Raw genomic sequence first — 24,026 nt, 5'->3', positions numbered from 1 at the left:
GCCCACTCCTACAGTATATCCTCTCACTATCTCTCCAAATGCCCATCGCTGCTGCTATGTATATGGCTGGCTGTGGGAGGCAGGCAGAGTGGATGCTCCCAGCCTGCTCTGTGCTGCTAGCCAATAACACAATCAGCCAGCCGGGAGTATTCTCTCTGCCTCCCTCCCACAGGCAGCCATAAACACCACAGCAGCGGCGGGCGGTTGGAGAGGTAGGGAGATTATATAGTATTGGGCGCAGGTGGCTACGCGCTGGGAGAAGTGGACCCCGGCCGAGCCTGTCAGTGAAAGTAAATTTAGCAGGGAAAAAGTAGTGGGTGGACAGGCCCCGGGCCCCTCGTTGTGGGAGGGAGGGAGATTACGCGGGGAAAGGACCCCACGATATCTGAAGGCGGCCCTGCCTGCAGCCTCCGGCCAGCTCCGGAATCTGACACTGTGCGTATGCGCAGTGTCAGATTTCCCCAGATGAGTTTTTCACAAATGTCAAAGACTCCTCCAAAATGCTGCGGAAGAAACTTGCAGGGACAGCTGTCCCTGCGTGTTCAGTTTAATACATAGCGGGAATATTTTCATACAAAATGAAAATATCCACCGCGATACGGCAGTGCCGCGATTATTAATCTATAGGCTCCATATACTCGGGAGAAGGTATAGCATATGCTTTTTCGCCAGTATTGGGAATCTGTTTAAAATTAAACTTTAAAGCCGTAGAGCAGGTCTACTACCTCTTATTACAAGGCTCACATCTCTGAATAATGTAAACTATAGATAAGAGAAGTGCTGTTTACATATATTGGACTATTTTGTGTATGGGTTTTTATGCATCTTCCTTATAGAACAAAGTATATACCTGATGCGAGAAGCGAAGTCACAATAAATAATCTTTAGCCAACATATTTGCCGTAAGTGACCAGATGACATGGCTGGCAGACGGGCAGAATGCTGTACCGGATCCTCCTATCTGCCCTGGCATGGTTTTCGTGCTGGGAAAAGGATCCCTGGCCGCCAGGTGGCAAGAGCAAAACCGCCTCAGCACCCAGTCCCAGTTACTCAGGAGGCAGAGGGGAAGAGCCGGGGAGGGTCCCCATGCTCCTCCTCCATCCTGACCCCATCTTCCCTTTTTGTTACGGCCAATGGAGCGGCTAATGATTCACTCTGCCACAGTCTTCATTGTACCCAACAAAATAATTAACCACATTAACTCCTTCGTCCCCATTGATAATTAAACCCTACACCATCAATTATATTTATATTTATATTCATTAACCCCTAATTCTCTCCCTTTCCGTCATTAAACCCTGTCATCCTCATAATCAAGCCCTGTTACCCTAACTAATAACTTCCCACTGACATTCCCTCCCCCCTCACCTGATTCTGATCAGGGTCCTGTCCCTCCTGTTGCAGCCTAAGCTGCTCGGTGCAGTGCCTGCTTACACAGCCAGAGGAGGTGGGTTGGGGTCCCGCTGAAGTCCGTGGGTGGGAGGAGTGAAAAAGAGAGGTGGTAGGATTGGAGGCTGTCACTCCTGCTTGCACTCCCATCCCATTTATGTCACATACAACAATAGCAGAGAGTACTGGATCGAGTACACTGTTATTATTGTTTTATGTGATTCCGGCTTACTAGCCTTTCAGGGTCAGGGGGGGTGGTGATAAGGCTGGAATGGGCGGGGCCATGGAGAGACCCCGACACTGACTGCCCCATTGTTAATTTGGTCCTGGATTACACACTCTTGGCTTTCTGTTTACAATAGGTACCAACCCAGGTTTGTCTAACAATCAGTGTGGTGCCGCCTGCAAACTGCTTCAGGATCATCGTTGCTGGCAGAGTAAATTCAGAAGTTTTGAAAAAGTCAAGTGATTGGTCATGTGGATGACATGCATTGACGCTAACTACCTCTGTGTACTAGGAGCCACCGAGCTGGAGGAGATATCATGTTACTCTTCGTATGCAACAGGAATCTTACAGAGCTACATCCTTGGAGACAGATTTGATATGTGCACCAATGGTTTCCAATGATTTAACCTTGTTTGCTTGCCTAAACTGGCTTTTTATCATATTCTATCAACTGTGGAGGGTTTCAGTCTAAAGCACATTTTTGTGGTTGCAGCATTGTGCATCTGGCTACTCAGAATGGCTGCCTCACCTTCGCTGCCGAGGACAGTAAATCTGCATCAGAGGACTCTCTGTTTTCGGTACTCCCACAAAATGTAGACGACATTCCTCCACCCTGGAATGCCTGCAGTCTGTCAATCAGGCTGCAACATCCAGGGCACTGCAACCAATGTCACAGAACGAGATCTGCACAGGCGCAGTGCGGCATCTGCGCATGCGCAAAGCTCAAACCATGGGAGATGGACATGATACAGAGGAACAGAAATAGTGAGTTGAGAAAGGTATGAAAGTAAACAGAGGACCAATTGGGTAATTTGTTATTAATAGGGGCAAAGAAGAATACTTTTAATACCTTTTAAATTTATTATAAAAAAATAAAAAAAACATATTGTCAAAATTAGATAAAACACATTTTTATCCTGTAGCAATTGACATATATTTCAACAATAAGTTGTGCTGCACTGTGGGCCCGATTCAGAGCCGGATGCTCTGAACGTGCGCTCGCTCTGAATCAGGCCGTTTTTTTTTGTACAGCCTCCTGGCCCTCGCATAGCTGTGGGTGACCACCCACAGCTATTGCGAGCGGCCAGGTTGATGGTCGCGATGGTCAAGACCATCGCGACCATCGGGCTTGCGACAAGACCCTTGTGGTAGGGTCTCATGGCCGCAAGCCCCAGAGAGCTTCTGGCTCTAATAGAGGTGGAAGCTCTTCCACTGACTTCACTGGTGATGTCAGTGGGGCCGCCCCCAAATGGTAGGCGTTCCTTCGGGATGCCTACGTTTGGCCAGCCACCCCCCCTGCCCGCCTACCAAATGGGGCGAGCTGTCAATCACCATCGACAGCTCGCCCCCTTTGGTGTGAGACCCGGAGCGACAGAGCACCCATCGCTAGCCGGGTCTCGCGCATGCGCATGACGAAGCCGGCTCCGTCTTGCGCATGCCCAGTGGGCAAATATCGACCTGGTTGCGAGCGCTCAGCGCTTGTGACCGGTTCTGAATCAGGCCCAGTGTTCACTAAAAGACAAAAACTGCATGAACAGACCTCAAAATGCAGATCAATAGAGAATTTATCAAAATTGCTCTTTCAGTGTTTGTTTCTCTGGTTCCACCTCTTTTTCGCTTCTTCTATCAGTCGGAGAATAGCATGGTTCAGTCCTAGGTCCTCTGCTCTTCACGATCTATACCATGTCTCTGGGCAAACTTATCAGTATTTCAGTATAATCTGTATGTGGATTTTACTCAAATCTACATATCTTTTCCAAATTTGTCATCATTCTGTATTAGTCCGCGTTACTGAATGCCTTTCTGCCATTTGATCTTGCCTGTCATCTCGCCACATCAAATTTAATCTTTCCAGAGTTAATAATATTTCCTCTGCACAATAATAGTTACCAACCTGATATCTCTATCACTGTTGATAACTCAACAATCAAACCTACCCCAAATGCCCGCTGCCTAGGTGTCATCCTTGACTCTGAGCTGTCTTTTATTCCCCACACTCAGGGCGGGATGTTCTAACATTGAAATGTGGTCAAACCTACAAAACATTCCACAGCTTGTACCCGAAAGGCAACACCATGTCTAGAAACCAGTGCATAAATCCCAGTGTCTCTCATGGCTCGCACATGAGCTGATCGGCAGTCACGCGTGCAATAGGACACCCGGGCAACATCTCCACTTCTAAAAACCTGCACTTTAGTAAATATACCCCTTAATGTGGCTGGAGTTGACCTAAGTGGAGACTGTTTTGCTCATGGACAACTTTTACGTGACCCTTTTGCGTGTGACGTCAAAACTAAATTTTCGTGTTGATGTCAGAAGGAAAAATGATGTCTACAAGGCAATCTTATAAGACCAATACTATCGCTGTAAATTCAAAGTTGCTTCCGTGCGATGTTGGGGCAGGTTGTTAGTTACCAATATACCATAAAATTGCTGATATTATGTACCTATAATCTTTGTGAAAAGGTATTGATTGAAGTGACAATATTAAACAAAACTATTTATTTAATTTTTTTGCCAAGAAATCAAAATTTCTTGGCTAAAAAAAATCTAAAAATATATAAAATATAAATATGATCTCTTTTTTGACATATTTTATTTACTTTTTACATTTGCGTTTGTGTTTAATCTTTTTGGAATGTGTAGCAGCAATGTTTTGCACTACATTGTATCATCTAGTATTTGTATTTTTATTATGTTTATTCTAATAACAGTGAGCAGGTCACACGTTGTAAGGTGATGTCATCATGCTGCGTTTGGTATGCGATTATTCGTACCCTGAATACCGCATTTGCTGCTTCTATATAACTAACGCTACTCAGATCATTATAGCAAATTACATATAAGTCGGATTTCAGCTAAAATTGCAGGATATATAAATGAAAATTTGCAGAAGACGTTTATGGGGATAGAAATTAGTTATCATTTTCCATAATAAAATTAATGAAGTCATACAACACCTGAGATCAGGCATAGAGTGCTACTAATTGCTATAAATGGGCTATTTTCTCATGAGATTCTCATTAGCACTGAAAATTATAACTCATTTCTTCTTCCATAAATCACTCTCGGATACTTTTATTTATATATCCTGCAGGTTTCACTGAAATCCGACTTATAGATCACCCAGTAGATATATAGATAGGGCCTGATTCAGAGATGTACGTAATGCCTATATTTCCGCAGTTCAGAGATTACCGGTAAACTGCACATGCGTCTAAGTAGCACTGCGAATGCATCAAGGAACATTACTGTCGTCGCTCACAGTGATTTTTTTACCTACAGTGTTTGACAGTCATGGAAAATTTGGGGAGGTAACGGGTGAGTGGTGGCAAAAACGCAGACCTGTAGGGGAGTAGGGTTACTCAGGCAGATTATTGAATAAACTGCAACCAATGCTGCTTTTTTGTATGCAAGTGAGAGAACGCAAGGAACGCAAGTGAGAGAACGCAAGGAACGCAAGTGAGAGAACGCACGCATTCAGCCGATGTTTTCACACTGCGCATGTGTATGCATCGCACTGCGCGTGCGTGAACTAGCTAGTGCAATTGGGTAAGGGTACGCAGAATATACGCTGTGTGTACGCAGACCCTTCCAATATTGATTGACAGGAAGTGCCGTTTGTGGGTGGTGACGGGGGGTGGTCGGGCGAACGTAGGCGTGCCTGTGTGTTGGGACGCTGTTACAGGGGCGTGCATAATTGAGGCAGTACAGCGGCATACGCAGCCAGACGACTAGATGCACACAGGAAGTGGCCAAAATCTTGCACGACATCAGGTCAACTATTGTGCGTATGGTTCCGATGGTTCTCGATGTTAATGATGTTTCCACTGTCTTGCGGACCACTCAGGCTTTGAGTAAAGGGAAATGGGTGGTATTGTGTAGTGCTGGGCATCTGCATCTTTTGCTACGGTTGCCGTGCGTATGCATTGATTAGCATATATTCGCAGCGGCTGAGTGCAAGCGTGCGTGCACAAACTTGCGTTCCTTTCTGAATGAGGCCCAAAGACGCTTGGATTTGCAAAGGTGCCGGTGGGCGTCTCAGTACATATCTAGGCATCTGCAACATTTGCATAATTTCACACAGCCGAAGCGTAGCAATGGCATTAGTGCCCATCTCTGAATCAGGCCGATAAATAGATAGATGATAAATAGATAGACAGACAGAGAGAGAGATAGATAGATAGATGATAAATAGATAGATAGACAGACATAGATAGATAGATAGATAGATAGATAGATAGATAGATAGATAGATAGATAGATAGATAGATAGATAGATAGATAGATAGATAGATATGGTATAACTGAAAGACTGCACAGTTTGGCATATGAGTATATATTCATTGTCTTCTTATTTTGACTCTGTAAAAACTGAAAATGTCAGTAATCTAAACATAACTAAAAGCATACATGCCTACCCTCTCGGTTTTTGTGGGAGGCTCGCGATTTTTCGGGTAACCCCCCCCGCACCCCCGGAATGGTAGGCATTTCTCCCGCATTCTGCCAACCTCCTAGTGAAGTGGGCAGAATGGGGAGAATTTCCGCGGCGATCGCGGGTCCTCGAGTAGGGGGCGGAGTTTAATGATGCGATTCTCCATGAATTGCGTCATTTAGCCCCACCCCCTATTTAAATTTAGGCCATTTGTGGCAATTTGCCACAAAGGGGGTGGGGCTTAATGACATGGCACATCAGGCCCCGCCCCGTCACAGCCCATCTGCTTGTCCTCCCCAGGCTTCTCCCTGGAGGACAATCAAAAGGTAGGCAAGTATGACTAAAATGCATAATTTGAACAGAGGTACCAAAACTTTTGCATGTATGACTGTGGACATTTCTTTTAAGGAAAAAATGTCACTTTAAAATAATTAAATGGTATAATATTGTTCTAACCTAAGAAAAACATTACATAAAAGGAAATAATTTTCTAAAATGATTTATTGCTTTCTTAAGTGCATTTTCAGTGTTATAAATTTACATATTGACCACAAGCTCTATTCAGTGCATTGTGATACTTTCTGCATGATATATGCAAGTTGTGCAATACATAAATGATTAAGCTGGTAAAAGTACAGGTCTGTGTGTTACAAACATACATATTTACATGACGCTGTTCAGACTTGGTGAAAAAAGAAATGTGTATATACAACCTTATCCAACTAGACAGTAAGTATTAGTGTCATTTTGTGATAAGCTCCTTGGTTTGCAGCAGCTCAATGATTGCATAAAGCAAACGCATGGATCTTAAATAGCTACGTACAGATCTATATTACGTTTCAGAAGTACACAGAGCCTTCATGTCGGTCATATTCTTGAATCTGCTTTTTGATGTGGGTCAGTTTCCCCTTTAAGTAGATACAACGTTCCCTTTTTTCTTTGAATGCAGGATCCTGTGGGGAGTAATAGACGAATAAGTGCAGTTATTGAATCATTATACATCACATAGGTTTATGAAAATTCCCCCTTGTTTACATCTATTAGTCCTCATTGCTGTGCTGGACAGAGTAGAACTGTCTCCAAAGTCAGCTGACCAAACACTCTTGGGAATGTTGCACTGCAGCTCCAATCCTAAGGTCACTATACTGTAGCATCTGTAATTGTACTCGGTCTCAGTGAGACTAGGATTGCCAAGAAAGTTACCTTTTTTTGGTAAAACTTTTTGAGAAACAAGTCATGTTATACTTTACAGAAATATTTTCATGATTTTTGCGATAGACTTTTCTTGGCACTGTTTCCTGTATTTTATCAGTTAGATTCATAGGTATGAATCATTCTTTACACAAGCAAGGCTCACTTATCTGTATGCTTGTATTATGTTGGAAAATTACAGTTTATTAGTAATGCATGATAAGAATGCCATATGACAATCCCCTGATTTCAGTTACACTCCACTCCTCATACTAGGGCCCAGTTAGGATGTACATAATTTTCACACTGCCTATGCACAGGGCAGTTTCTAAGGGTGGGCAAGCCGTGCAATCGCACGGGGTGCGCATCCCCTGCGATTGCATGGGTCGCAAACCCACTCTACACTGCTGCGGCCATACAGAGTGAACCCAGGCAGGGAGTCCGTCTGCAATTTCCTCTGTGGGGATCAATGTTATTTATTTCTGTGGGGAGAAATGTTATTTCCTCCGTGGCGGAGTGATGTTAATTACTCTGTGTGGAAAATTTTATTTATCTCTGTGGGGAGCAATGTTATTTCCTCTGTGGGGGAGCAATGTTATTGGAATCGGTATGGAATCCCGGCTGCCACATGGCCGGCAGTTCGATTCCCAGCAGCGGCAGCCCGACAGATCAGCAGAGCCCGGCAGCGGAAGCCCGACAGCGCCGGAAATCCTGATAGTCCCTAAGGTAAGTATAAACTAACCTAACCCCCTAACCCTCCTTAGGGGTACCTAACCCTAACCTCCCCCCCCAAGTGCCTAACCCTAATCCCCCCTCTAAGTGCCTAACCCTAACCCCCCCTCCCCCACTGCCTAAATCTAAGTCCCCCTGGGGGGTGCATAACCCTAACCTCCCCCCGGGGGTGCCTAACCCCCCCTTCCCCTAGCCTAACCCTAACCCTCCCGGGGCGGTGCCTAACCCTAAGTCCCCCCCGGGTGCCCTAAACCTAATCCTCCCCCCTGCGGCTGTCCGCTCAGGGCACCCGGCATCCCTCCGATCGGGATGCCGGGCACCGGTCTCCCGGCGTCAGGTAAATGGCAGGCGTCTAGATATAGACGCCGGTCATTTATCCCATGCTGGGATAAAGCAGCCGGAAAGCCGGCTGTCGGTATTAAGGCAGCCGGTTTCCCATCTGCATACCATGTTATTTATCTCTGTGGGGAACAATGTTATTTCCTCTGTGGGGGAGCAATGTTATTTTTCTCTGGGGAGCAATGTTATTTTCATTGTGGGGATCAATGTTATTTATTTCTGTGGGGAGAAATGTTATTTCCCCTGTGTCGAGCAATGTTATTTTCTCTGAGGGGGAGCAATGTTATTTTCTCTGTGGGGATCAATGTTATTTATTTCTGTGGGGAGCAATGTTATTTCCTCTGTGGGGAGTAATGTTATTTTCTCTGTGGGGGAGCAATGTTAATTCCTCTGTGTGGAAAATTGTATTTATCTCTGTGGGGAGCAATGCTATTTATCTCTGTGGGGAGCAATGTTATTTGCTCTGTGGGGATCAATGTTATTTATCTCTGTTTGGAGCAATGTTATTTCCTCTGTGGGAGCAATATTATTTTCTCTGTGGGGAGCAATGTTATTTCCTCTGCGGAGCAATATTATTTTCTCTGTGGGGAGCAATGTTATTTCCTCTGTGGGGAGCAATGTTTTTTATCTGTGTGGGGAGCAATGTTATGTGGGGAGTAATGTTAATTCCTCTGTGGGGAGCAATGTTATTTATCTCTGTGGGGAGCAATGCTAATTCCTCTGTGGGGATCAATGTTATTTATCTCTGAGCAGCAATGTTATTTATCTATGTGGGGAGCAATGATATTTATCTCTGTGGGGAGCAATGTTATTTATCTCTGTGGGGAGCAATGTTATTTATCTCTGTGGGGAGCAATGTTATTTAGCTCTGTGGGGAGCAATGTTATTTATCTCTGTGAGGAGCAATGTTATTTATCTCTGTGTGGAGCAATGTTATTTATCTCTGTGAGCAGCAATGTTATTTATCTATGTGGGGAGCAATGATATTTATCTCTGTGGGGAGCAATGTTATTTTCTCTGTGGGGAACAATGTTATTTATCTCTATGGGGAGCAATGTTATTTATCTCTGTGGGGAGCAATATTAATTCCTCTGTGGGGGGCAATGTTATTTATCTCTGTGACAGTTTATTAGTAATGCATGATAATAAGAATGCCATATGAAAATCCTGTGATTTCAGCTACACTCCACTCCTCATACTGGGGCTCACTTAGGATGTACATCATTTCCACACTGCATATGCACAAGGCAGTTTCTAAGGGCGGGCAACCCATGCATGGGGTGTGCAACCCCTGTGATTGCACGGGTTGCAAACCCACTCTACAGTGCTGTGGCCATACAGAGTGGACCCAGGCAAGGAGGTCGTCAGCAATTTCCTCTGTAATGATCAATGTTATTTATTTCTGTGGGGAGCAATGTTATTTCCTCCGTGGCGGAGTGATGTTAATTACTCTGTTTTTAAAATGTTATTTATCTCTGTGGGGAGCAATGTTATTTATCTCTGTGGGGAGCAATGTTATTTCCTCTGTGGGGAGCAATGTTATTTATCTCTGTGGGGAGCAAGGTTATATATATCTGTGGGGAGCAATGCTATTTCCTCTGTGGGGAGCAATGTTATTTATCTCTGTGGGGAGCAATGTTATGTGGGGAGCAATGTTAATTCCTCTGTGGGGAGCAATGTTATGTGGGGAGCAATGTTAATTCCTCTGTGGGGAGCAATGTTATTTATCTCTGTGGGGAGCAATGTTATTTCCTCTGTGGCTAGCAATGTTATTTCCTCTGTGGGGAGCAATGTTATTTATCTCTTTGGGGAGCAATGTTATTTTCTCTTTGGGAAGCAATGTTATTTATCTCTGTGGGATGTAATGTTATTTATCTCTGTGGGGAGCAATGTTATTTTCTCTGTGGGGAGCAATGCTATTTATCTCTTTGGGGAGCAATATTAATTCCTCTGTGGGGAGCAATGTTATTTATCTCTGTGGGGAGCAATGTTATTTATCTCTGTGGGGAGCAATATTATTTTCTCTGTGGGGAACAATGTTATTTTCTCTGTGGGGAGCAATGTTATGTGGGGAGCAATGTTATTTATCTCTTTGGGGAGCAATGTTATTTATCTCTGTGGGGAGCAATATTATTTTCTCTGTGGGGAGCAATGTTATGTGGGGATCAATGTTATTTTCTCTGTGGGGAGCAATGTTATGTGGGGAGCAATGTTATGTGGGGAGCAATGTTATTTTCTCTGTGGGGTGCAATGTTGATTCCTCTGTGGGGAGCAATGTGCTTTTTTTGTGGGGATCAATGTTATTTCTTCTATTGGGGAGCAATGTGCTTTCTTTCCTGTGGGGGGATGACGACAACTAATGGTGTGCCTTGGAAATTTGAAACAATGCATTGTACAGTATCTAATGCGCTTCCCCTTGTGGTGTAGTGATGATGTCTACTAATACCTCTATAGATATGATCCCTTTTGATGTATTGTTTTATCTTATACACTGAGAGCTGGAGATAAAGGCTGGTAAATATGTGACAATCAAAGATATAATCACTTGCGGTGTAATGGTTTATTCTAATAGACTGAAAACTAGAGACTGAAGCTGGTAAATATGTACAATCATTTACAGTTCGGATAAAAACATAGGAGCAATAATGGTAATCAAAAACACAATGATAAGGACGTGGGTATTGTAGTGCAATGAACAGGGCCGGATTAAGGTCTGAGGGGGCCCCTGGGCAACAAACATGTGGGGGCCCCTATTAAATGTGACAAACTGGGAATATGCACAATGGGGACCTTATGCAGAGCCCCCAGTAGTGTCAGTGCCCACAGTAGTAGTGCCCCTTATGCAGTGCCCCCTATGCAATGCTCCCATTAGTAGTGCCCCCTGTAGTAATGCCCTCTGTATAAATGCCCCCAGTAGTAAAATCCCTGTAGTTGTGCCCCAAATAGTAATGCCCCCAGTAGTAATGCCTCCTGTATGTGCCCAATAGTAATGCCTCCTGTATAAATCCCCCAGTAGTAATACCCCTCTAGTTGTGCCCCCCAGTAGTAATGCCCCCAGTAGTTATGCCCCCTGTAGTAGAGCCCCCAGTAGTAATGCCCCTCTATTAGTGCCCCTAATACTAATGCTCCCTCTGTAGTAGAGCCCCCAATAGTAATGCCCCCTGATTAATGCCCCCAGTAGTAATGCCTCCCTCTCCGAGTAATGCCCCTCCCCAGTAATAATGCCCCCCCAGTAATGCACTCAGTAGTAATACCTCCCCCCTGAAAGAGTAATGCCCCAGTAGTAATGCCTGACCCCCTCCGCGTAATGCCCCCTGTAGTAATGCCCCCCCCACGAATAATGCCCCAGTAGTAATGTGCCTCCCCCCGAGTAATGCCCCCAGTAAGCCGCTTGCACTAAAAAAAATATATATATAAAGCTCATACTTACCTTAAGCTAAGCCCCGCGTCCGCTGCAATCCGCTCGGCTGCTCCTCTGCACTATGGGAGAGACATCTTGACGTCTCTCCCATAGTGCACTGCGTGAGCCGGAAGTCGGAGCTCAGGAGCGAGCTCTGTCTTCCGACTCCAGCTGCCGCTGCGGGGAGGGAGTCTGGCAAATGAAGCCTCCCTGCGGCGCCGGGGTTAGGTTGCCAGGATGAAGCGGAACCGGTTCCGTCTCCTCCGGTCCACTTTACCCCAATAGGTGTGGGGGCCCTTGACGTGTGGGGGCCCAGGGACGATCGCCCCTGTCACCCCCCCCCCCCCCCCCGTTAATCCGGCCCTGGCAATGATATAGTGCACATAAGCAGATTGAGTACCATTAATGCAGTATTGTAGATGAGTAAGGTGTGGGGTTGACAGGTGGCGTCCCAGCCTGTACTGATCCTGCTAGATGCCTTGTTATTCAGGGGAAAGTCTAATGTAGAAGGGAAGATCGCACTGTGTTATGGAATCACAAGTGCGGGGTACCTGGTTAATCGAGTTTCTGTTTGCTGGCCATCTGGAATGTACCAGGCTTCTATCCAGGGTTGCAGCAAGCGGCACACCTGGTCCTGGTGGTCCGCTGGGCGTCGACCTGAAGCTAGTGTCTGTGGTTGGTGCAACGGGGTTGGCGGTGTTCTGACAAGGGTGAGCGGTGTGGCTGCTGCGCCTTCCTCTCCTAACGATCGGCCGTGTTCAGATAGTCTCCATACGTTGCAGCGGTGTTCGTCCGGCTCCTCTGTACTTCCGGGTGGAGCGCGCTCCCAGGGAATACATACTGCAAACTTGTGCACTCTACCCCCGATTCAATCATCACGTGACCGCTTCTGCCCCTAGAGCGCGCTCCACCCGGAAGGACCAGGTGTGCCGCTTGCTGCGTCCCTGGATAGAAGCCCGGTACACTCCAGACGGCCAGCAAACAGAAACTCCATTAACCAGGTACCCCGCACTTGTGATTCCATCACACAGTGCGATCTTTCCTTCTACATTAGACTTTCCCCTGAATAACGAGTCATCTAGCGGGATCAGTACAGGCTGGGACGTCACCTGTCAAGCAGACACCTTTGGTTGAACTTACTCATCTACAATACTGCATTATTGGTACTCAATCTATTTATGTGCACTATATCATTGCACTACAATACCCACGTCAACCTTATCATTGTGTTTTTGATTAGCATTATTGCTCCTAAGTTTTTATCTAAACTGTAAATGATTGTACATATTTACCAGCTTCAGTCTCTAGTTTTCAGTCTATTAGAATAAACCATTACACCGCAAGTGATTATATCTTTGATTGTCACATATTTACCAGCCTTTATCTCCAGCTCTCAGTGTATAAGATAAAACAATACATTAAAAGGGATCATATCTATAGAGGTATTAGTAGGCATCATCACTACACCACAAGGGGAAGCGCATTAGATACGATATAATTCAATGTATTCTCTCCAAGAGGGATTGGCACCCTCTCACCTAAGTGCTGCACACCCCGGCCAGTTAACCCCAGTGCGCAGGAATAACCCAGCTTTTGTTGAGAAATTTTAAACAAGTGCAGGTTATTTCCAGTAGTTTCTACTACAAAATGATGCAGTTTTCATGAATACTGGGCTTGATTCAGAGCTGAACGCTGTGACCAGAGCGCTCGCTCTGAATCAGGGCCCTCCTACCTTTTTTTTGGAGCGTCCTCATGGACACTCGCATAGCTGTGGGCTACCATCCACAGCTATAGCGAGCATCCATGATGATGGTCGCGATGGTCTTGACCATCGCGACCATCGGGCTTGCGACGGAGACCCTGCGGTAGGGTCTCGCTGCCGCAAGCCCTGGAGTGATTTTGGCTCTATCAGAGCCAAAATCACTCCAACTGACATCACTAGTGATGTCAGTGGGGCCGGCTTGAGACGGTAGACGTTCCCATGGGAACGCCTCCGTCTGGCAGGCACAACCCCGGCACGCCCACCAAAGGGGGCGTGCTGTCAATCAACATCGACAGCACGCCCCCTTTGGTGCGAGACCCGGAGCGATGGAGAGCCCGTCGCTCGCCGGGTCTCGCCCATATGCACGACGGAGCTCCCTCCGTCGTGCGCATGCGCAGTGGGGGAACAGCGACCCGCTTGCGAGCGTACTGCCGCTCACGAGCGGGTCTGAATGACCCCCACACTTCAGTAGTTTTTGCACTAACCTGGAACAAACAGACAGACACAACATTCTTATTATATTAGTATAGATACAGTGCAAATAAAATATGTCCATTTCTAAATGAGTCCCACTGTCAGTAAAGGAAATGCATGGAGACACACAGACCATTCGCCATGCACTTCATCCTGCAGTAACTGTATGAGGAGCGTATTAGCTGAAATTGTAGTAGATTAAGTAAAGGAGGGGGAAGTTACTTCTTCAGAATCGGTACTCCCACTTCAGAAAAGACCTTTGATATCATAGTTCATGTGACTGATATTTCAAATTTTATCATATTCATACGTACATTTTTTTTTTGCCCATATTTTTCAGCAATGGCTTTGACCCTGTCTGGTGCCTGTAAGATTGAAGACAAAATGAGTAGAAGTAAATTAGTGACAATGTGGCATTGATGCTACTAGGGTTCTTTCCAGATAACCAAAATTTCTTAATGCTTGTGTTTTATTTAAAACCAGAAGAGAATTCTCCCAATGTTAGTGACATTCTATGCAAATGAGCAGGATGATACTGATTCAGTAGTGTGACAGGGTCAGCATAATTCCACAAGAAGTAAATGTGGAATCTCCAGATCTCCCAGGTTTGGCAGAGCAAAGGCATTAGGAATGTGTAATGTCCAGTTCAGATGTTGCCTCAATCAGAGTCTGGAAAGGCAGCTGATTACAGACTCCTGTGTGAGGCTGGGTTAAGAACTGCAAAGCTACTGGGAAATGGAGCTTGACGGTGAGATAGTTGCCCAGCTTATAGGCCCGAGGGTGACTAGTGTTAGGGATCCTGGACCTGCGAGTCCACTGAATAAATATTGCTGTTTGTAAGACTTTGTGTAACATCTTGCCTGTGAAACTGCCATATCCTGTGGACCTGCCTGTGGTGAGCAATAAAAGCTACTGATGGATTTTACCCGGTCTGTGTGATTCTTGTTACAGTAGGCATTTTAGTAGTTGCAAAAGAAAAATTATTCTGATCACAATAGCTTTAGGAAGAGGAATAAATCTACAATAAGAAACTTAACATCCATATTTTGACCCTTATGTAATAGCCTGCGGGTGTCAGGAACCGACGCAAAACTTGTGACTTTTTGCGTACAACTCCGATGGTAGCCGATCTCAGCATGCACAGGATCTGTGCTCCGCATGTGCTGATCAGTGTCTGCGAGATCCCTCACAGCGACCCCTAGCCGCAGCATGATTGACATGGTGGCCTGCGTTAGTTTAGCATCTTCCGATATAGATTTCCTGGCTCCAGAGATGCAGCAGTCAATAGCATAAAACTCTGAATCTGGCCCTTAGTCCGTAGATTTAAAGCAGCAATAATTTAAAAGGCAAAACCAACCTTTTAAATCTATGTGCTAAATTGCTGCAACTTGAAGGCTTTTATATAAGGACCTTTGGCCCTCATTCAGAGCCGGACGCTCTGAGCAGAGCGCTCGCTCTGAATGAGGGCCGTCCTCCATAAAAATGGAGCGTCCTCCTGGACACTCGTATAGCTGTGGGTCACCACCCACAGCCTATACGTGCGTGCAGGTTGATGGTCGCGATGGTCTTGACCATCGCGACCATCGCCACTGCGAGCCGGAGCCTGCGGTTCAGTTTCTCAACCGAAAGGCCTGGAGTGATTTTGGCTCTATCAGAGCCAAAATCACTCCCACTGACATCACTAGTGATGTCAGTGGGCCGGCTTCTGACGGTAGGCGTTCCCTTGGGAACGCCCCCGTCCGGGAGGCAAGCCCCGGCACGCCCACCAAAGGGGGCGTGCTGTCAATCAACATCGACAGCACGCCCCCTTTGATCAGACACAACGAGCGAAGGAAAGTCCTTCGCTCGTCGCGTCTCGTGCATGCAAACGACGGAGCTCCCTCCGTCGTGCGCATGCTCAGTGCACACCATCGACCCACTTGCGAGCGGACAGCCACTCGCGAGTGGGTCTGAATCAGGCCCTTTGTCTTTTGTCTGCTACTTTAAATTTACACACAACAATGTTCAGCTTCATTACAGAGAATGTGATATATACTTGGAAGAGGTCTAAAACCTGTCACCTGCAAACTGCGAGGTTCATTTCTACACTGGAAAAAAATCAGTTACATGTTTTGCACAGGTGTGCCTTATTGATCACTGAGCACACACTTCTGCACACTCCCATTCCATGTTTAAAGGTTGTTCATGGCGATACTTCGTGGGATTGCATTCTGTGATAAGAATAAGCATTCTGGCAAAAGTAAAACATCACTTTAAAGCCCTGCATATTATCACCTCTTTCATTCCAAGTTTTCAACTATCATTTATTTCCTGCTTAAGTACTGCTAGTTGGAGCCTAATATATGTATTAAGTAAGTAATGGCAGCAAGGGAACATCAGGGTTTTTTTATTTAATATATCCCATTTGTGATACTTAAACACACTTGCCGAATTTTTGGATGCCACTAATAGGGCCCATACACCTAAACGACCAGCATAAGATCAGATGAATGATACGTTTTCTCTATGATTCTCCCGGAGCTCCCTGGCAGTCCCTGCAGCGTGTTTGTTGTTTTTCTAGCACAGGATCAGTCGTAAGATCGATCCTTTGTCTCACAAGCTCATCAGGGAAACAGTCATTGAAATGAATTGAAATGCCACATGATGGATCGCATGAACAAAATAAATGGCACGATCCTCATACGGATACGACGGGCAAGATGTGCTGCACATATAATCAGAAGACACGATTGTACGAACAGCGGGAGCGAGCATCGGATCGTAAGTTACTAAAAAAAGACACGATTTTCACAAGATCCATTTTATGATTGCTTGAAAATTGCATAATCGTCCAGAAATCGTGTAGGTGTATGGGGGCTATAACTGTAAGAGGGAGCCAGGTCAGCTAAGTAAGCGTTGTGTGGGAGGCGTGTAATGCCGCAATTCCATTATTGTGATCCTGCTATCAATGCCATGATTCATTCAGGAAGTGGTTGGCAGCAGGCAGCCACAGGGGGCCTCCTGGAGATGTGCTCAATTTTCTGGGTGTCCGAGAGCCAACCTGAGTTTCTGGAGTTTTGTGGACTTTTGGAAAGTAGCTACAGTGGCAGTTTTAGGGGCAGGCAAGCAGGGCGGTCGCCTGGGGCAATATGACTTGAGGGCGCAGCTGCAGTCATCCCAATGGTGCCGTTTAATATGACGGCACCCACCCACTCTTGCCTGCCACCACCGCCATACTTGCAAACTGTGCTGCAGCAGCACAGCAGGACTCAGGAAGCAGGACTCGACTCTCCCACAAGCCCCGAGCATCTCAGCCTGGACTTCCTCTTCCTATTCGCTGCAGCCTGCACAGGAGAGAGGATGTGCTGGAGAGGCTGGAGTCTGGACAGAGCGTATAGAGCAGCCGCAGAGGCAGCTACACAGCAGAAATGCTGCTGCTGGGGAGGAGAGGTTGGGGCAGCAAATATGTAGGGACTCTGCCAGTCTCACATCAGGTGGAGGAATACAAGTTGCACTATTTCAGCCTTAGGCTACCTGTCAGCCTCTACCTTCTTCTGTCACCCTCTGCCTCTCCCAATCACCCTCTGCATCTTTCTGTCACCCACTGACTACCCCTGTCACCAGTGGTGTAGCTAGGGGGGGTTGAGATGGGCACGTGCCCTGGGCGTCATCAACGCGGTCCAGGACACAGGTGGTTAGTGTAGTGCAGACGCGCGGAGTGCAGTCCGCACTACACAGTAACAAACACAGCCACCGGCTAATACACTCGTACTACCTGGCCTCCCAATACCTGGCCTCCAAATGCCCTAGTTACGCCACTGTCTGCCACCCACTGCCTCCCCTGTCTGCCTCTCCTCTGTCACCCATTGCCTATCCCTGCCACATTCTCCCTGTCTTCCTCTAACTCTCCGTAGGGCATGCCCCCTAGAGTGTCAAGGGGCAGAAGAGGTTTTCTGGGGGTGAGGGAGAAGGGGGGGTGGCACTAAAGGAAAATTTTGCCTTGAGCTCCACAAGGTCTAGAACCGTCCCTGACTAGGCATGTATGACTTTAATCACATTGGTGTATGTATGTATATTAATGTACCTTCCAGTATTTAATACACTAGGATGGCTCAAAAATATTCCATCAATGTATTAACCAGCAGTTGTTATTTGTACCCGTTTGAAGATCATTGTATTATTGCATAGGTTTCTTTTTGCATTTGGGTACAGAATTAGGTGCATTTCGTCTCCCATCTAAATGAACACATTTTTGCTCAGCGTTGGTTTGTTACAGATGTATAGACTTCTTAGGGTTACTTTTATACACAGAATGAGATGTAACAACAATACGCTGTTGCAAATGACAGATTACAGTGCTGATGTGCTCACAGGAAAGCATGCTCACTGACTCACCTTCTGACTCTGGGGTCCACTATTCAGTTTATCCATCACGTTATCCAGCTCTTTGAACTTCAGCAACGCAGCTCTAACTTCCGCATAAAGGTCCTTATATTCTGCATATTGGTCATTAAAAACGGCTTTATACTTCTCCTTCTCCTCTGCACTCCTGATCTCTGGATACTTCCTGCAGAACAGAGCGCACCTCACACAATCATCTACAATCAACTCTAATTTCAGATATGGCATAAAGCAAAACCCATAGTAGACCTGTTAGGTCTCATTATTAAACATCCGTCTTAAGTATTACGCTTATATGTCTGAGCAAATGGGTGCCGAGCCACAGATCTTATTCTATCAGGGACCCAGTGGACTCATTGTTATCAGTCATATTGTACAAAGAGCCCATTGCTAGGTACATGGCACAGAGAACACCCCCATTCTAAGTCACTTGGCACAGATACCCTTTAAGTCTCATCAAAAATGCACAGAGACCTCTCATTGCCATATTGTATCTCATGCAGATAAACTCCCAATTGGCAATCATATTGTGACAGTACTGTATAGAGACAACCAGACTGCTGAGATCAGGGATGATTTTCATAGGAGCTATGCAGGGATGGTCCAGTTAACTAAAATCACAACACTGACATTGAGGAGAAGCAGCTGACAACATCACAAGAAAGATACTGCCAGCTGCTTTTCTTCCATGTTACCTCCATGTACTATATATGTGGGCACCACTGAGGCAATGAAAACACTGAATGCGTGACACTATGCCACTCTTTGAGTGTTTTATTGCCTCCACCCCCACCTAACTATTAAGGACCCTAGGCAATCTCCTACATAGGCAAACGCAGGGGGGGGTTCCGTCTGCCTGGAAATCCCCCTCCCAAGCCCACACCATGACCACAATAGAAATAGTAGATTGTTACTAGTGCTGCATGTTCTTATTAGTATCACAAATGAAATAATTAGCACCACCTGTGGATATTTTAACATGTATCATCCAGTAATAAATAACCTGTGCACCAACTTGAATATCTGGAAAACATGCACTGTTAGAGATGCACTGCTATAGAGCCCAATATGTACATATATGTCCAGGGCAGTGCTAGGTTCTTCTGCTGCTCCTCCAGGCTCCCGGACTTGCTCCAATAGTCTGGAATGGTGCCCACATCTAAAATAAATACATTCAGCTCAGGCAAGATGGCCCTACTGATGCATCTAATGGGTTACTGTGATCACTGGTCCTGTATATGCTGGAATTAATACACACAATACACTTTGTATGACGCTTATTAAAGCTGGTTAAGAACTAATTCTGCCCTCTTCATTGACAGGCCACACTCTAAAATTAAGCATTTGCAAACCCCCCTCTGGAAATCCTGCGTTTGCCACTGTCCTAGATTCACCTAATGGTGTATCTGGTAAAGGCAAACATACTCATGTCCTCTGATTATCACGACGCAAACAAGCCAGAATTGAAGACTAAAATGCTTACAGGACATAATCCAATATCTTATGAGGTCTTGGCCTGTTACCCGTGGGTACAGATCGGTTTAGCACTCCAGAGCCACTGCCTTTCTCTGAGAATTGGATGGTATTGGTGACTTTCCCTTTGATGTCCCCTAATTGCTGAACCTCATCTTGAAAAACTATTCTCCTTGGTCTGTCAATCATCTATAAAGGAAAATAAAACAGGTTATAATATAGAGACCTGCAACAATGTGATTAATGCTTTTTCTTTGGATAACTGTCTAATGATTACAATTTAAAGAAATATATATAATATGTGTATTAATACAGAGCCTGTCCCTAAGAATTGCTAGACTGAAGAATTTTGTAAATCTTTTATCTAAGACTTTCCTTGCTGAATAAAATAATTGGTTGCGGAGTTTGTACTTTGTGTGCCTCTGCCCAAAACACATGTACTTAATGTGAGGATGTGAAGTGAAGGTAATCTAATTGTTCCTTTGGTGTCCAATTGGCCTTTATTTTAACTTTGTGAAACGTAAAACTGATATGTACTACTTTTAAAGACCATATCATTAATTATATTATAATATGGTAGAATTTAATTTTCACTAGTGAATATAGACTGACTGAGGGCCTGATTCAGAGTGGACGCATTGCCGCTGTTTACACATTTGACCGATTATCGGTGGTCCGCGCATGCGTATGAGTTGCACTGCACATGCTCCAAGTTCCATTACTAATGTCGCTGGCAGTGAGGATTTATTCGCAACTTGATTGGCAGGTAGGGATCATTCTTGGGCAGCAGCAGGGAGGTGGCAACTGAAACGCAGGTGTGTTGCGACCGTGACTGGGATTCTGTATGTAGTCAAAATGGATCTTGCGTTTCAGTTCCCGCGGCGATTCTGCGCAACCATAGGGTTACTAAGAAAGCCGATTATATTGACTGATCTGCAACCGATTCTGCGTCTTTGTACGCAGTCGCTGAAATTTGCAAAGCCATTGGTGCAACATTTGCATATTTATGAAACAGCAGCCGCATACAAATTTGCAGCTGCGGAGGCGGCATTGGCGTGCATCTCTAAATCAGGCCCTGAATATGGAATTACTTTGACCCATTCCTAACACATTTTCCTATTGTAAAAATCCTTTAATTATACATGTAGGCATTTTAAAGTCTGAAATGTTGAAAGGTTCATAAGTGTGACATCTTTACCAACAAGTTTCCTGCTCTGCTCATTGAATGATATGGAGCTACCTACAAATATGCTGCCATATTTGTAGATGCGGCTTCAGTGAAACATACTTCAGTTTGCCACAATTCCTACCATTGGGCCGAATTCAGGGCCTGATTCAGAGCCGAACGCTCTGACCAGAGCGCTCGTTTTGAATCAGGGCCCTCCTCCATGAAAAGGCTTACGACGGAGACCCTGCGGTAGGGTCTCCCTGCCGCAAGCCCTGGAGTGATTTTGGCTCTATCAGAGCCAAAATCACTCCCACTGACATCACTAGTGATGTCAGTGGGGCCGGCTTCAGACGGTAGGCATTCCCATGGGAACACCTCCGTCTGGAAGCCACGCCCACGGCACGCCCACCAAAGGGGGCGTGCTGTCAATCAACATCGACAGCACGCCCCCTTTGGTACGAGACCTGGAGCGACGGAGAGCCCGTCGCTATCCGGGTCTCGCGCATGCACACGACGGAGCTCCCTCCGTCGTGCGCATGCGCAGTGGGGCAACATCGTCCCGCTTGCGAGCGTCCTGCGCTCACGAGCGGGTCTGAATGACCCCCTCAATTCAGTGCGATGATGAATAGCCGTGGGAGGGAGCTATTCAATTATTCAATACGCCGTGCTGTTTCGGTGGGCAAAGGGATTTCTTCTCGCACCCCCCTGAGGATGCAAGGAGAAATCTGACAAAAATGCCAGGCGTGCATCTGTTTGCCGGCTTAGCGCACCTGGCACTTAAGGCCAGGTAACCGCCATTCTCTGACTAAACACCTTGTTTAAGTTGCAAAAACCGGCATTCTCTGACTTAACCAATTCCCAACAAGGCAAACAGAGCGTTGTATTGAATAGATCGCACTGAATTGAATTCGGCCCATTGATTTAAATGGCTAATGCTACAGTATTTATACCAAATATCATTGAAAATGTCTATGTAATGCATACAGCAGAGCTCACAAGTGTAGCCTTGCCGCAGAGGGTTATTCGCCTGTATTCAATTTGTTTGTTTGAGCACATCTCCCTTTTACATATGTGCAGTGTAGTTATGTTGCCTGCTTTTTTATACAGAAAGTTATTTACAGTATGCTTTGTTATACAGAAAGTTATTTACAGTATGCTTTGTTATACAGAAAGTTATTTACATTTTACAGTATGCTTTGTTGCACATTTATATGAAAATAAATACATTTTTCTCTTGTCCTTGATTGTGATTGTAAGTAATGAGGCTGCCTTGTATTTGGAACTGTATTGATGAGAGCTGCTAAGGACTCTGCACAATTGTGATTAACACCAGATAATACAGAACAAAATAGAGTTTTAAAATGTTATATAAAACACATAATAAAAGCTAAATATAGAGGTGTTGGGAAGTTAGGCATTGCAGAAAAAACAAGGTTGCAAATATGATGACTACAATCACAGAAAATAACAAAGTAAAACTAATGGTAGTGGATTGGGGGAGGGGACGGTTATGTGACACAGTGAAATGAGTGGGATTATATATTCTGAAACTACCCCCTCACCTTAACCTTCCCAGCCTGCCTGCGCCTCTCTTCATGTCGCCACATTTTGAGACACACCAGAGAACCGGACAAGTACAGTAGCATGTTGAAAAAGAGGAGAGCTATGGCTGCAACCTGCCCCCCTTCCACCCTACAGAATGCCACCATCAGTGGGTTGACAGCAAACACAGAGTAGCAGAGGCCACCACGGTTTATATCGTTGACGTAAGCAATGCCTGCCGCCATGTACAAAAGAAACATGATGATGTTGATAGCAAACTCAGTGAGAGGCCACCAGTGGGAGTCAAGGAGAATGGTCCGATAGTATAGGGTCAGACCCAACCCCAACAGGATCAAGGTTACCAGCCAAGCCAAACTGGCAACAACCATTACGAAGGGAGTCATTGGGCCATAGTAACTGTAGCCACCGGGCAACGTTCTTTGGAGTTCAGTCCCAAAGAGGTTGTACCACTGGTAGTCCTTCTGGATATAGGCACAAATGCAGGCAAATACCATACCACCCAAAATTAACTGGACTCCAGCCAGGATTCTGAGCAAACCGGGCCAAGACTTCATGTAGGAATATTTTAAATTGAATGCTTCTACCTTTTCTCCATAATTTGTGTACACTTGACTTCTCTCCATATAATGTGGAGTTTCCTTTAACTTAATCTCTTTAATAGGATTGATGCTGCTCGAGGCTTTTGCGATATCGCTGCTTTTGTCCGCAAGACTGGATTCTCTGCTCACATCTAGGAGTGGTGTAATTGGTGGTGAGTTTTGACCACCTTCCAAATTCCTCAGTGTGTAAAGTTCTCTTTTTGTCCTGCCTCTCCTGAAGAATCTCTTCCAGGAGTCGGGAATTAATTGTCGCACAGGTTTTAAATCATTTAACTCCTGAAACTTGAAAACATGCCGATCTGACGAAGGTCCAATTTCCTTGTGTGTTCCATGATCATAGTAATCAAAGGAGAAACTGGGAGCATCCCCCCAGCTTGGTGTCTCTGCCGGCCGCACAGCTGGTCTTCTGCTGTTTTTCTTCTCGGTTAGTGAAGGAATGGAAGACATTGCCATTTGCAGTCATATCAAAGTGATTTCATCTGAAATGTTGCTGAAAATATATCTGTAGGCTTCAGCTCCTTTCACATGTCCCAAAGGAGAGGTTGCTCTAGATTATGAACCACGTGGTATATATATCTCTACTTCACAGGAAGAACAGATCTGCAACAAAGAAGGAATTAAAAATGAACATTGATCATTTATTTCCCTTGCTTTTGACACAGGAAGCAATAGGGAGAGGAGGGGTAAAATAATTGATAGATTGATGATGAGATATATCAGTGACTCAGGAGAGACCCGGCAATTTGCCTTGTTTTCTAGGTACAAACACAAAAATGAGGACCATGGTAGAGCAGGCATTGCACGTGTTTACAGAAACATACAATTAGGTATAAATGGATATTTAACAACTCTTATGATTGGGTTGGTTAAGGGATAGGATGCCAACGGGCAGAAT

General features: G+C 45.4%; 1 protein-coding gene across 1 annotated transcript; it reads right to left on the bottom strand.

Moving 5' to 3' along the window:
* Positions 1-6,797: 6,797 nt before the first annotated feature.
* On the bottom strand, positions 6,798-23,584 carry OCEL1 (occludin/ELL domain containing 1). The gene is made up of 5 exons (XM_088478557.1): positions 22,532-23,584; positions 19,812-19,990; positions 18,323-18,494; positions 14,263-14,313; positions 6,798-7,003 (listed from the first exon to the last, which is right to left on the bottom strand). The coding sequence occupies exons 1-5, from the start codon at positions 23,582-23,584 to the stop codon at positions 6,890-6,892; spliced, it is 1,569 nt and encodes a 522-aa protein (XP_088334683.1). The 3' UTR covers positions 6,798-6,889.
* Between the last annotated feature and the right edge of the window lie 442 nt (positions 23,585-24,026).

This window comes from Taudactylus pleione, unplaced genomic scaffold, assembly GCF_031769625.1.
Source record: "Taudactylus pleione unplaced genomic scaffold, aTauple2 ptg000214l, whole genome shotgun sequence".
NCBI classification, from domain to species: Eukaryota; Metazoa; Chordata; class Amphibia; order Anura; family Myobatrachidae; genus Taudactylus; species Taudactylus pleione.
The sequence above is the reverse complement of the archived record's forward strand: the minus strand, read 5'-3'. Positions and strand labels throughout refer to the sequence as shown.